This window comes from Amblyomma maculatum, chromosome 10 (assembly GCF_055883805.1).
Source record: "Amblyomma maculatum isolate TAMU_Amacu chromosome 10, ASM5588380v1, whole genome shotgun sequence".
NCBI classification, from domain to species: domain Eukaryota; kingdom Metazoa; phylum Arthropoda; class Arachnida; order Ixodida; family Ixodidae; genus Amblyomma; species Amblyomma maculatum.
The window spans coordinates 18901495-18915984 of record NC_139353.1 but is presented as its reverse complement, the minus strand read 5'-3'; the positions used below and the strand labels follow the sequence as shown (position 1 = coordinate 18915984).

The window sequence follows — 14490 nt, the reverse complement described above, 5'->3', positions numbered from 1 at the left end:
TTTATGTATGGAATATTATGTCAGCAAATCGCTTTATGCCCACTTTCCAACTGCAGCGTAGTTGACTTTCAAAATGAGGCATTTCTGCTTTTTGCAAGTAGACATTATAATTTATCAATACCTCCAAGAAACAATTATGCAGTAAATTAGAAGCACGTTTCTAATGTTGTCACCCACTCAGTAATTGGGTGTATTGAACAACATGTAAAACGCTGAAAATAAACTTGCAAATGAAGAGTTGGTTGCTCTCAAAGATTTAAAAGGAACCGGTAGCCTCCCTGAACCTTGCAGTATCATCTCTACGCTGCTTCCTCTATATAGCAATGGCGAAAATGCGTATTGCCATCGTTGCCTTGGTTTTTCTGTGCATGGTAGCCCTGGCGTTTGCCCAAGGTAAGCCACTCCTGTCGGAGTATTTAGTACAAAATCTTTTTCTTATGCGATGAAAAGCTTTTATGGTTAGCTTGGTCCCGAGCGTTCAATACTATGCCACCGAGTAGGCAGTCAGGTTCGCCGCCAGCCATTGGCTGTTGGCCAGCTAATACAGATCGTCTGCATCTGCATATGAGGAAATAAACGTTTTCTATTCCAAAACTGATATTTATATAAATAAAATAATTAAACCCACGAGATCGAAGTTTGTATTTGAGCTGAAGCCATCTGCAGCGCTGGAATTAACAGCTGTGTCGTGTGCCACTCATGCACCGGTGAGAGCAAAAGTAAATGGGGCATGAAATTTGCATGTAACATTTCTTTTTTTTTTGCGCAATCCTCTTTGAAACTAGGAGATGTGGTATATGTGCACACTGCTAGTAGACGCTAGTGAGCTCTTCTATCTAAAACTATTGTTTCTCTATATCCGGCGAGGAGGTTGTGGTAGCAAAGAGAAGAAAATAGCGGACTTCAATTGGATCTGGTCGTACCTATAACTTATGTTTCGATCCTGGCAGTCTAAAAAAAAAAAAAAACTGCAGAACGTTTGTTTTCAAATCAACGTAGACAGCCTAGCTTATAAAACAGAAAAATACTTGCGGTCTTCTAGTAGAAGTGTATGATGTATACGCTAGGAAGTCTGCTTGGGAAGCCAAGGTATGAACATCGCATGGTACGCGGCTTTACTTTCATTATCAGCGGTTATTGCGGAGATATCTAGCGCATTTGGCAATTTCAAATACCATGCTTATTATATTCTATTTCACAAATATTATCTTTTGAATTTAAGAAAATATATTTGTGGCGGAAATACCACGAAAACATGGTAAACTAGTATTATAAACATAGGTATGTACTACAGAATTACAGAAAATTCCGACGTTTACGACACGAATGTCATAGTTTCGACGAACTCTTAGCTGTTTCTTTCGACTGGGTTTCACAAGGTTTATGCAGAACAGCGAAGGGTAAGATCGATTAATTTCAATAAGGATAGCGCAGCAAGCATGATTTTCCTCATGCCTCTCAGTGTGATCAATGAAAGTACGGCCGTGGTACCACAGTGGTATAGTCGACGTCTTCAGAATTGGCCCAGTCCTCCTTAAGCTCCGAACAGCTTGTGAAATGTATTATAGCAGCTCACCTTGTACTAAATTTTTCACGGTTATCGAGTCGGGGCCAAGGTGTGCTTGCTGTCATCATACACTTTTGGCCGATGTGCAGGTTTTAAATGCTCTCAAGTGTAAAGTCATCATCCACCTCAAGTGTCGCGGATAATTTCTACCTTGATTGTGAAAACCCCGCCGGGGTGGCGCAGCGGTTACGGCGCTCGAATACTGTTCCCAAGGACGCGGGATCGAATCCCGGCCTGGGCGGCCGCTTTTCGTTGGAGGCGAAAAGCAAGGTGCCCGTGTACTATGCGATGTCAGTGCACGTTAAAGAACCCCAGGTAGTCGAAATCTCTGGAGTCCTCCCCTACGGCGTCTCTCATAGCCTGAGTCGCTTTGCGACGTTCAACCCCACAAACCAAACCAACCATTTTCATTTATGTTTACAGGAGGAGTCATTGGGCGCACATGTAGAGGTGAGTAGGAACTATCCTTAATCACTTATTGTCAAGTTGTCATCACGACAACCATCATCGTGCGATGGTTACTAAAACATTTGTGCAAGCGACACCACAAATATCGTATTTTAACAAGTAAAAATAAATTGTTGAAACAATTAGTTGTGCCCATGTTGATATTATTATTATTATTATTATTACTCAGTGGTTGAGTTTAAAGCTTTGATACACAATAGCAATAGTTCTTTACAAAAACATAGCAAAAAGAAATGTTTTGTACCACCAAGCGACGTATATGCGATTTGGTCTATTATATCGCCACATTACTAAACTTAATTGCGTCTGGTTAGAGAATATATATATATATCTATATATACAGAGCGAAAGAGGTGTTTCTGGACGGGCGAAGATTGCTCGTAGACTCAAAGCCTCGCTTATGTTTGGGGCATGCGTGCTCCGTGCTTTGGGATATAAGCCGTTCGCTTATTCTTGGGGCATATCATACCTAGCCACTTATTTCAGGCTTCAAGCGCAGCGTTCTCGGCATGCGCAGTGACGCTGTGCTGCTCCCTCGTTTCCTTGGCAAGGAGGGTAAACTACTCTAGAACTCCCTGTTATGAGAGAGTTTTAGCATATCACTCGGGGGGATAGGGAAATAGCGGTGCTCAAATGCGCGTATATAAGATGCTACACTGAAAGTTTGAAGGCTCAGGCTAGGTCTGGTCAGCTGGTCAGCGTACCCTATCTACTCCGAACGGACAAGGTGACTCTTAGCGAGTAGTAAAGGTTAGAGTCTTCTTCGGCGGCGCCTAGACGTTTCATGGTTCGCCAGAATGCGATCAAAGCGGCGAAGCTGTAGCGTGACCAAACTTAGGCTTCGGTTCCTTATTCATTGAGCTCTGCAATACTAAATGACTCTCTTCTAAGCTCGACACTTATTGATGAAAATATTCTTCAAATAATAGCAATAAAATATGTCTCCGCTCTGTTCATATAGGATGTAAATTTTCCTCATCAATTTCGTCTTCTTCCTCAAGAATATGTTCTGCTGCAGATCTCATCACCTCCTCCTCAGCAGTACGGTCGCATGAAAATTGTGTGGTGACTTCTCTGAAGCAGAAATAAAAACGTTTTTCGGTTCCCCTATTTTTCTCCTTCTTTAAAAAAGAGGTTCTGAAGCGTGTCGTACCTGCATTTAGAGCATTTCGCAATTGCGGATTGCTCAAAAAGAGGAACGAAATCGTTACACGATTTATAAAGGTGCCCTAGGTTACTTTTGGGGACAATGTCAAAAAGGAACCGTGGCATGGGCAAGGAAATCGTCAATATCTTTGTCGCGCCACCAATTGACACATCTCAACTCTTCATCGACGAGCCCCGCAAGGTTTGGCGTTTTTTTGAAGTAGGCGTTGGGGCTTCCCTGTGGTTTATTTTGAGCACCACGCGTTGTGTATTTACACGTCAGGTATTAAATGCTCCCCTTTTGTCGGCATTCGTGCGTCTTCTTGCTCCATGCCTTCTCTTTTTACGCTGTTTTAAGGCGAAGGCCCTTCAAGGCTCATGGAACAAAATCCCGTGCGAGAGAGTTGTGCGCGACATCTTTAAACGACCCGTACCCGAGCGCGAGATTCCGCGAGATGTGTTCTCCTTGTCGAGCGTTCCTGTCGTCTGCAATCACACACTTGATCGCGCGTCAAGGAACGCCACGCGACAGAAGCGATGATTTACTGTCCCAACTGACACTTTCCGGAGAACGTATGACAGGTACTGTGCCTTTCCTTTCCTGTAAATCAAATAAAATTATTATATGAGCCCCGCAACGAACACCGATAATTGGCAGACGATAGGCTGCCTAATATCGGATAGGCAGCCTATCCGATAGGAAGGATAGGCTTTCGCTATTATTCTCTTAAGAGAAAGTCTAAGAGACCCTCTCTATATACATTTTTACAACGTACTCGGAAGAGGCTGAGGCAACGCTCCAACGCTCTCTTCGTAAACGGCTACGAGTTGTGTAACTACAAGCGCGTAGCAAGTTCTGTCTTGTAGCACAGGACATGAGGTTATGATGTCCCATGTGCCGCCATCAATGACACGTCCAATGATTTCAAAGGTCAAAGTCAAAGCACAGTGCCAAGGTGACCAGTGGTCAGCAGTAATGTACGTACTAAGGTCATAAAATACCAGGCATAGCATGGCTAGATATCGCGAAAATACAGTGTGCCCTTGGTAACCTTCCATGTCTCCTGAATGTCGTTTCAGCAACGGCCCACGGATCTGAAGTTGTACTCCGTGCAGTAGAGCTTAAATGACTTATTATTCTCTCAACGTTGTTCACTAAGGCAGCGTGGCTGAAACACCGCGGTACAAACCCTGAGGTTAGGTTATCCCCTGTCCACTTGAGTATGCTGCTATGCTTTGGTGGCTGCTGTGAGTAAGGTGGCGTTTTAACGAGAGATAACGTTATTCTAATTCACGTGCTAATCAATTGGGAGAATGTACAATGAAGTGTTTAGAGAGGATTTTAAAACAAAAAATGTAAGCGTCGCATTCTATGCAAATGGTTATGCATGATATAATTTCGAAGCAGACGACATTTCGTCCAACCCGAGACTAAAAGTATATGGACTTACTTTTATAGCGAAAGTAATACTACTCCAATTTTCAGCCCTTCGCGTAGCCACGGTCGGTAGACACGCTTGACCTTTAATGACCCCAGTTGGCTGTGACGTCATACAAGCTGCGAAAGATGAGCTACCAAGTCGAGTCGTCGGGTGGCTGTGACTACCAAGTAGAGGCGCTGCTGTCACCTGTTCTTTCACAGTTGAGAGGAGGAGGAGGAGGGAAACGATGGGTATATAAATGCTCGCGCTTGCTCAGCTGGGGCACTCGCTATGTATCCTGATAAACAGAAAGAAAAGTTACGCCGTCTCAATGAAGCCAGGAAACGACAGCGGGCTACAGAGACAGATGAAGAACGGGAACAGCGTCTCACTCGGCGGCGAGCTCACGATGCAGCTAGACGAGCGCGTCGCGCTTCTCTTGAATCGTTCTCAACCGGTGACGACTCCGAATGGAATGTAATGGACGCTTTGAACAGTGAAGACTCTTTGTCGACGTGTTCACTTAGCAGTCAAGAACGTAGGAATGCTACTAGGCGGCAACGACGGAAGTCTCACTACTTCAGTGATCACCAAAGTATCTTCATAGGTATAAACAATAATGCTAAACAATAGTAAACTCCATTCTGTGTCCTGTGTTAATCGTTCGGTCAACATGGTACACCACATTTGGGTACAGTACGAGCTGAACTATAGCGTAGCCATGCTATTATTGCTTTCGCAACCAACCGGGCTTAACTAAAGCTAAGACCCAGCTAATTTTCATCTTGCCGCGTTGAAACATTCGTTTCCGATTTCCTTTAGCAAAGGCGATTAATATTTAATCTCTTTCAGGCCCACAATGTGGACGTCTTCCAACAGGTGAGTACGGAGTACGCTTGATCAATGAAACTTTGTATAGCCTCGCTAAGGTACAGTGAAGAGATTGGGGGCATGACGCATTTTACAGGAACACGAAGCAAAACGGTCAGTGGTCGGGGACGCCTTGGTGAGGCTGCAAAAAAGTTCTACCAGCGTCGACTAGCCTTCCTCTGCGCGAAGCGCTAATTATAAGCAGTAGTTTTATCAGGGCTTTCACTCCGAAATTGATGCCCCGGAGCGGAGGAGGAGGAGGAGGAGGAGGAGGAGGAGGAGGAGGAGGAGGAGGAGGAGGAGGAGGAAGCAAGAAGGAGGGTGTGATGTAGAAATAGTGGGAGTCAATGTAAAGCGTGACTTGGAAAATGCTGTCCTGAGTGGGCGAGTGCGACAAGGGGCATACTGCAAGAGATTCGGCCGGTTGACATTCAAACCTAGGGGTAAGTATGTAAGTTCAAGAACACAAAATCCACTGAGGGCAGAGTGTGCAGCGACAAAGAACGTCGACCAGCGGCAGCTTGTACAGGCACGGTGGCTGTGACGGGTGGTATGATAACTAAACGTGAAGTGCGATCTCAGAAACCTGTGTCAAAACTACCGACAAGCCCGCCAGAGCCAAATACGAGGGACAAAATAAAATTTTAAGGAACTACACGACATGAAAGGAGAGGGAAAGAAAAAACACCGAAGAAACATGTCAGGCAGTTTCAGAAAAGCGAAACCGATAGCGCTTACATTGAGAGATTTGGTTATTCGGCTGATGTCGTAACGAGGAAAGGTTACGAAATCGTCGAGGATAATTGAAAACAAATGCTATTGAAAATTATCAACGTGTGAAAAATTTCACGCAAGCAGCACTAGATTGTGGCAGTCCTAGCGAGTTCGTGTTATAGGAATAAGGTACGAAGAGCAACGCGATAGTAATTGACTAATGCTTTGTAATTCATCAGTTAACTTTCTGGGCGTGTTACTCTGATCAGTTACATTTCAGATGGAGTAATTGTAATTATTCTCGATTACTCATTTTCGCAACGTGTACAACACTTTCTCGTATCATGTACGACAGGTCAGTTTCAGAAACGTGCGTTTTAGGTTTCTGAAAAATAAAGTGGACGTTTCTTTTTCGTGTAATAATAGTTGGGGTCCCATTGGGCTATGAGACGTCGTAGTGGAGGGCTACGCAAATTACGGCAACCTGGGGTTCTTTAATGTGCACTCACATCTCACAGAACACAGGCGCCTTCGAAAAGCAACCATTGCAGCAGGGATTCGATCCCGAATCCTTGCGCAAAGAAGTCAAGCGGCGTAACCACTTCACCACCTGGCCGGGGTTATATGTTAAAGGTGTTATGAACTCAATTAACATTGATATCTCTGAGAGCAAAGGTTGTTGCTGCGACAATGTGTCTTCCGTAAAAGGGGCTCTGCCATGCATTTGAGTTTAAGGAGCCGTTTAGCTGCAAAACACAAAAAGTAAATTCTAACATGCGTTCTTTTACATTCGCGTAAGGAAGCGTCTGCTGCTTTACATTGCTCGTTCTACTATGTTACATAATAACTGTAGTGACAGCATTATTTCACAAAAATACCACGAAAAAATTATTACCGGATCCTTTATTAAAACACGAGAACGTTTCACTCTTTTAGTAGCATTATTTAATAACATTTGCCTCCAAAGTCCTCGTTAACTGCCACTAGATAGCACAGGTCGCGTGAAAAGCGTATGGTGAATTCCATGAAACAGGAGTGAAACCTTTATTAGTCTCTTTTTTGTTGTGCTTAAAACAACCATAGTCAAAAGCCGCCTTTCAAAAGTTAGATTAGAGGCTTTGTCCCTCATCGTTTGAGAGTACATTGTTCTCATGACCGAAGTGTGACGAAGGCTTCGTTACCATATAGCATATTTATTATTCTAATTTTTCGTGACCCCATCCTGCAAATTCCAGGGTGGAAAAAACGTTAATTCAGGAGACCAGAATCGAAAGTGTAGTTTCCACAATCTGTGTAAAAGTTTACGCAGTGGCTTTCGTTTTGTGGAGTTAAAACGCAAATGATTGATTACCTTCAGTGAAGACGACTACAGTAATAATTCTCTTCGCTCAATTCAACAGGAGGGGCGAGTGGATATCAACGCCTAGGTGAGTGTTGACAATGCTTTATCAATTATTCTGTTGCAGAACATCAAGGAAGAGCGTTGCGATGGAATGGTTTGCAGTGAATGGTGCAAAAAAGTGCTACTAAATAAGTTAGAGGGAATATCGAACTCGATAGGTATAAGCCATATAGTTGGATATATCGCTAATTTGAAATATAAAATATACTTCTCGGAAGCTTATTTAACAACTCGACGTATCTCAACGCATTTACCGATTTCCACCTCCTAGTTGTGTGAACGAAAACGAGGTGCAATGACTACAGCATTTTATTTCGCAAGAAAACTCTGTGGCTATAGCTTGCTTTTTCTACGCAATCAAGTTTACTAAGATAGCCTCAAGCTTGTTGATAATGTGCAAATATGAAAGACGAGTGCATTCTATTGTGTTGCAATAGCGGCGAATACTACTTCACGCTAGTTCAAGTCCAGCAGTGCCGTATGAGTTGAGTCGTTGTCCAAGAACCTAATCTTCAATGCGCAGACAGCCGTTGTGAATAGCCACCCAAAGCCTGCTATCCGGAGGCAATTCACAATTGTGTTCATATCGCTCCAGGCATCAGCCAACATTTCAATAATTCCAGGGACGGATGACTTAGGTTCATTTCTCTACCAAAGGCTGGTCAGGAGACTGTGCGCTTGTCTTGTCTGTATCCAACGTTAAACGCTTTCACAACGTCTTGGTCGAGATGCTGAAGTTTTGCCCTTGCATTTAGTGGCAGAAATTTTAAGGTGATCTTGTTCAAGGGGGCAAACGATATTATGGCCGAAACAACTACTGCAAAGAAAACAAACTTTCTGGCCGTAGTTCTTCATTTTGGCATCTCACGCCTGCAGCCACCGCCAAAATATCGCGTGTCATCCAAGTTTCTTTACCGGACGACTATCGAACTGGGAGGTCTTCCCTGTTCTAAATGCAGCTTGGTCATCTGTTCTTTCCGATAATGAAAGGCCTAAGTTCACATGGCCAATTAAAATTTGGAGCATGCAAAATCGATACGCGCATTTTGCTTTTTTTTTTCAGCGTAGCACGAACTGTCTTTGAGGTGCAGATCTTTGTTCGTGGGCATTTACCAGAACAGTGCCGTCTCATCTGCGCTGAATATTTTCGATGGTAAAAATCAGTCGGAATATTTGGCCACTCTTAAGACGAGCCCTTCTACGTGTCACTTGTGCTTGTCGCTTCGCATTCGACCGAAAAGATATTTGCGACGGTGCCACCGCGACCTTTAATGCGCTGCTGCCACCCAGTGCCATCAGCAAAGACTCCTTCTTCGAAGCCTGCAGCAAGCTATATGGCCTACTTCATAAGCACATGGCAGTGAACAGGAATGTTCCTGGCGCGATTTTAAAAACCTTGTGCACAAAGCTATCGTGACCTTCTCAAAAGATGGAACGCGCACAAGACTTGCTCTACAGCGACTGGACTTTTGCCTTCAGCTTAAAGGGCCCCTCAAACAGTAACTGAAAGAGCATTCTCAGGAAATAAATCCACAGAGACGGTCTTTGTGAATAATCAGTAACATTATAAACTGCGTCGACCCTATAAATTACAATTAGTTGTTTAAATGTGCCCTTGGCGATCGCTCGCAACCTATTTACCGACGCATTCCTTGGCGCATACCTTCATGATGACGTCATCAGAAGTGGTGGTGTGCCGTCGTGACTTGCCTTCATCTTTTTTTTTCTAACGCCGGCCTGCGCTTATTTAAATGGGGAGATGAGGAGAATCACTTTCGGTCGCCGAGATCATCGGTGCTAATGAAGCTAGCAGACAAACTTTCTGCTAGCCCTTTAACATCGGTTTTTTTCTTGGTGAAAGTGCTAAGTGTGCTATGGGGAACTCCGAACGCCTCGCCGATCGATTACTTTCTCACCAGGCTCTGTCCGCCTAAGGATGTCCGACTTTGAAGACAAGACGAAATTCTTGTATTTCTTCGTGTATATGGCTCCGGAACACGTGCCCAAACCGAGAATAATATCTCACAGCACAAATAAAGTCCCAGGCCTTCACCTCGGTTTCGGGAACAAAAAGTACAAAGCCAAATGAAAGACACACCACTGTCATCCCAAGCAGCACTGACCCCATTCGTCTCATTGCCTCAGCGGCCTAAGCCATCCCACGCGGAAAGTGGGGACAGGCAGTCGACCCGGTTTTCCTTCCCCACTTCCTTTCACACCAAATCAGACTCCTAGTTTTCATCACTATGCTTCTCATGCGAAGGTCCAAAGCCATGCGCCTTCTTCGCCGTGTTAGGCGCGGCGCCTGTAAAATCGTGGGAGCATTGCGAGATATGCGTAAGGAGACGAGAGAATTCAGGAGTGAGGCCGGTGAGAGAAGTGCCCATGCCAGAGGGCAGCGTGGCTCCGGTTTCGATATATCGATATTCGGTGCACGGGAGTTCTGCACGCGGTAATAGCAACGCTATGCTTTGACATTTGAACTTTTGTATATAGACAATATTTTAATTTGGTTTTCGAGTTCAATATTTGTGATTGACTGTTTCCTTATAAATGTGATATTTCGACCGCGCAAGGTGTGATCATGGTGCAGCGGGGTACTTTACTTTCTGTGCATTTACTGTATTGTGCTATGCACCGACAGACTAGTGACATGAACAGCGATATATTATGTGGCACGTTAAAACCTCGCGTGATCAAAATCTTCAGCTGGAGTGAAGATTGCTGGAAAACGTATCAACAACCTTAGATATGCGGATGATACCACTTTAATGGCAGAAAGTGAAGTGGAACTCAAGAGACTTCTGATGCGCGTACAAGAAGAGAGTGAGAAGTTTGGGCTTAAACTGAACATTAAAAAGACAAAGATCATGGCGTCTTGCCCTATCAGGTCCTGGAGCATTAATGGACAAGAAGTAGAAGTTGTGACAGATTTTCTGTTCTTGGGCTCCAAGATTACCTCGGAAGGAGACTGCAGCCATGAAATTAGGAGACGCCTGCTTCTGGGAAAAAGAGCAATGGTTAGCTTTGACCGCCTAGTAAAGAGCAGAGACATTAGTCTGCCAACCAAGATCCGTATAACTCGTGCTATGGTATTTCCAGTTGGTATTTCCAGCGCATGTCACTTGTGATTGGAGTGGTTCCCGCTTCGTGCTTTATGGTTTTCTTAGCAAACGCCATACGCGAAACGCGAGGAGGTTGCAGCTGGCACTTGGAGCGTGCAGACTTCTTTACCGAGGCACGAACATGGTGCGCAAAGACGATATTGGCAGAAAACGTTTTAACGCACTACACGAAAAGAATACTCCTCTTTTTCGGAAATCTAAACAAAACTACCTAATCTGTTGAAAGGAAATATATTTTTATTATATTCAAACGTACGTCTGTTGAGTACAAAAAATGTATCTGGCGAATAGAAAAGAGGGCCACCACCATCTTATGCTAAAGCTTAGTAACTTCCTTATATTATTGTTGACCAAACTTTACAGCGATGAATACAATATTTTAAGAATTCGGAATTGCAAAACACTATTCGTATTTACAATATTTTTTAACCAAGTTGGAAGCTCTGATGTCAGCAGCAGTGCCCCCATGTTGCAGAGCATCCATGTGCCTGAAGGGCTTTTGAAAAAACTCGCACAGACGCTGGCACTCGCTTTCTGTCCAAGCAACAGTTAGAAATTTTATGGTTATAACCACTGGCAGTGAAAATTCTTCAGCGACGGCGAGTAATTTATAACCTCTTCCAGACCAAAGCCCAACCAGTGGACGCGCACCTAGGCCCCAAGGTGAGTCCGACGATGCTTGATGAAATAAGGCTTCATATAGTACTGTGACAGTTCCGTGGCAGAGAAATAGGAGAGGGGAGAGGAGAGCATGTAGATGGAATTTATGTAGAAAAGAAAGCAAGATCATTACGCATTGAGGCACAGCCTCAGAGCAGACGCTAAAGACGGCTTCCTATGGGCAAATCGTTCATCATAGATGCGGTTTTACTCCAGTCTTCGCTCTCAGGAAGAACGCCCAGCGCCTGAAATGAGGCTATAGTGTTAATTAGTTAGAAATTCTATGGTTATAACAACGGCGCTGAATATCTTTGAGCGAAAGCAAGTACAGTCAAAGCTCGATGTAAAGAAGCCCGGCTTAACGTAGATATCATGATTCCCCCTCAAATGCTCATAGTCCAATGCTTTCAGTAACTCGAAATAACAAAACTAATTTTGCTATTCGTCCTGATTCAACAAACCTTTTGCTGAAAAATGAAGGTAAAATGTCTATGTTTGGTCTATTTTATACAGACACTCAAGATTGTATTGACTGCAAGCCAACGTTAACTCCATGCAGCAGCGACGTCCCGCTTTTGCCAAACTCCCCGGTGCAAAGTGCGAGGTTTAAATATTTTAATTCACGAGATTTCGCCAGCGGCACACAGCCGCCCCGTAGACCCGGTGTCGGCAGCGGTGCCGCATGCTAACACCGCGACAAATTATGTTTTCCCTTAATCTACTGCGACAGTTTGCCGGAACACATGAGGAAAGAACGCAAAAAAAAAAAAAAAAAAAACTCCCGGCAGATGTTGCTTACAAGCCGCAAGCAAGCAAAGATCAGCGACGTCTTTGCTGGGAACGAAATTTAGTCCCTTGGGACCTTTCTTGCCGAGGTAAAATTTTCGCTGGTTCTTTTCATACGCGCTATCGGTGTCGGTGGTTGCGCTGGACGCAATTTCATTGTAGCAACATAGCAACGTGAAAAGTTGGTAGTGCATTTAAACATAACATAAGAATAAAGCTTCCCTGTGTCTTCGTTTAAGTTGGCTGTTACGTTCTTTCAAAATTCGACTTCATTTTCAGCGCATTTTCGCTTCGCAAATATGATGCCGCGGTACTTTCCTGTTACCCCGGCATTATACAATACTTGACTTTATCAGATTAACTCACTGAGACCCCTTCCTAGCTTTAATGAAGTTCCCGTTTAACAAAATACTTCGTGGCACCCCTCATATACGTTAAAGAGATTGTTAACTGTAATTTATAAACTCTTCCAGGCCAACGTCCACAAAGTGCACACCCACATCGGCCACAGGGTGAGTCCGACTATGCTTGATCAAATAAGGCTTCATTTAGTAGCTTGACGATTCCCTGTCAGAGAGATAGGGGCATGTAAATGTAATTATTGTAGAACAACAATTATTAGACATTGAGGAAGAGCCTCAAAGCAGAAGATAAAAACTGTTTTTATGGGCAAATCGTTCATCATAGACGGGGGTTTAATTCTGGTCTTCGCTCCCAGAAGGAAGCCCCAGCACGTCAAATGAAGCTGCGATGTTGTGCAGTCACAAATTATGTGTTGTTGGCGCTAGGGTGGAATTCCTTCGGCGAAGGGGTGTAATTTATAACATCTTTCAGGCCAACGACCACAAAGTGGACTACAGCCTAGTCCCCAAGGTGAGTGCTGACTATGTTTGATCAAATAAGGCTTCATATAACACCGTGACGGTTCCGTGGCAAAGAGGTAGGGGCGTGGAAATGTAATTTATTTTTATATTTCTAGTCATTCCAAGTATGTGTACGTACTGGGAGGGGGTGCCAAAGGCAGACAAGCCTGACGAGACGCATCCCCACTGGTGTACCTGGCGCAGTATCATAGCGTAACATGTGCAACAGTAATGCAAGATATAAATGAGCACACACGAATTACCAAGACGAATTATAATAGTCACGTCAAGATATCAGAATATATTTTAAAGGCATTTGCAACATTGATTAGACATGTTTTCACGCAACATTTATGAGGGTTCCGCTAAAAGCATGTCTGCTACTTTTTTTCTGAATAAGCACTGATTTAATGATTCATGGATGAGATCTTTTATTTCTTTGCTAGAATTAAAACAAATTTTACCTGGTACTGCCTAGTTTGAGAGCCATAGTTGGTGCTTATTCTGGGTGGCCTGACAAAATAATTTTTAGCTGGTACTTTTGATGTTGGACAATGTGCATGATGTGTGGAAGTATTCCTCTCCACAACAAATGGTGAGTATGACTGGAAAGCCGCAGTGTAATTAGTTTATAAATGTAATCATATTCTAAATTCTTTCAGCTACCACAATTTGGAACTGTGGTATCTAGATATGAAATACCAGAGATGAGTCTAATCACTTTTTTTTTTTGGAACAAAAAGTGTAATTTCAAATTTGTGTCAGATGTGCTACCCCAAACCATGTTGAATAGAAACAAAATGATGAAGCATTGAGGAAAGCCTCAAGGCAGAAGTTAAAAACGGCATACTATCATCCTATGTGCCAATGGTTCATCATAGAAGAGAGTTTAATTCTTGTCTTCGCTCTCAGGAAGAAGGCCCAGCGCCTGAAATGAGGCTCTAGTGTGTTTTAGTTAGAAATTCTATGGTTATAACACTGGCGCTGAATATCTTTCAGCGAAGGCAAGTACAGTCAAAGCTCGATGTAACGAAGCCCGGCTTAACGTAGATATCTTGATTCTCCCTCAAACGCTCACAGTCCAATGCTTTCAGTAGCTCGAAATAACAAAACTAATTTCGCTATCTGCCCTGATTCAACAAACCTTTTGCTGAAAAATGAAGGTAAACTGTCTGTGTTTGGTCTATTTTGTACAGACGCTCAAGAATGTATTGCCTGCGAGCCAACGTTAACTCCATGCAGCAACTTCGTCCCGCTTTTGCCAAACTCCCCGGTGCGAAGCGCGGGATTTAAATATTTTAATTCACGAAATTTCCCCAGCGGCCCAAAGCCGGCCCGTAGATCCGGTGTCGGCAGCGGTGCCGCATGCTAACACCGCGACCAATTATGGTAGCCCTTAATCTACTGCGACAATTTGCCGGAACACATGAGAGAAAAACGCAAAAAAAAAAAAAAAAAAAACTCCCGG

At 43.7% G+C, this 14490-nt stretch overlaps 1 protein-coding gene across 2 annotated transcripts in view; it reads left to right on the top strand.

Annotated features, from left to right (window-relative positions):
• Positions 1-246: 246 nt before the first annotated feature.
• The window catches only part of LOC146175741 (uncharacterized), a 245180-nt gene continuing 230936 nt past the window's right edge, over positions 247-14490 (top strand). The window contains exons 1-7 of one of the 2 annotated variants that reach the window (XM_084582110.1): positions 247-393; positions 1991-2017; positions 5455-5481; positions 7587-7613; positions 11338-11376; positions 12633-12671; positions 12994-13032. In XM_084582110.1, the coding sequence (XP_084438236.1) occupies positions 324-393; positions 1991-2017; positions 5455-5481; positions 7587-7613; positions 11338-11376; positions 12633-12671; positions 12994-13032 (268 nt within the window). In that variant the 5' untranslated portion in view covers positions 247-323. The remainder of the gene's footprint in view (positions 394-1990; positions 2018-5454; positions 5482-7586; positions 7614-11337; positions 11377-12632; positions 12672-12993; positions 13033-14490) is intronic. The other variant, XM_084582109.1, reaches the window with a different exon arrangement.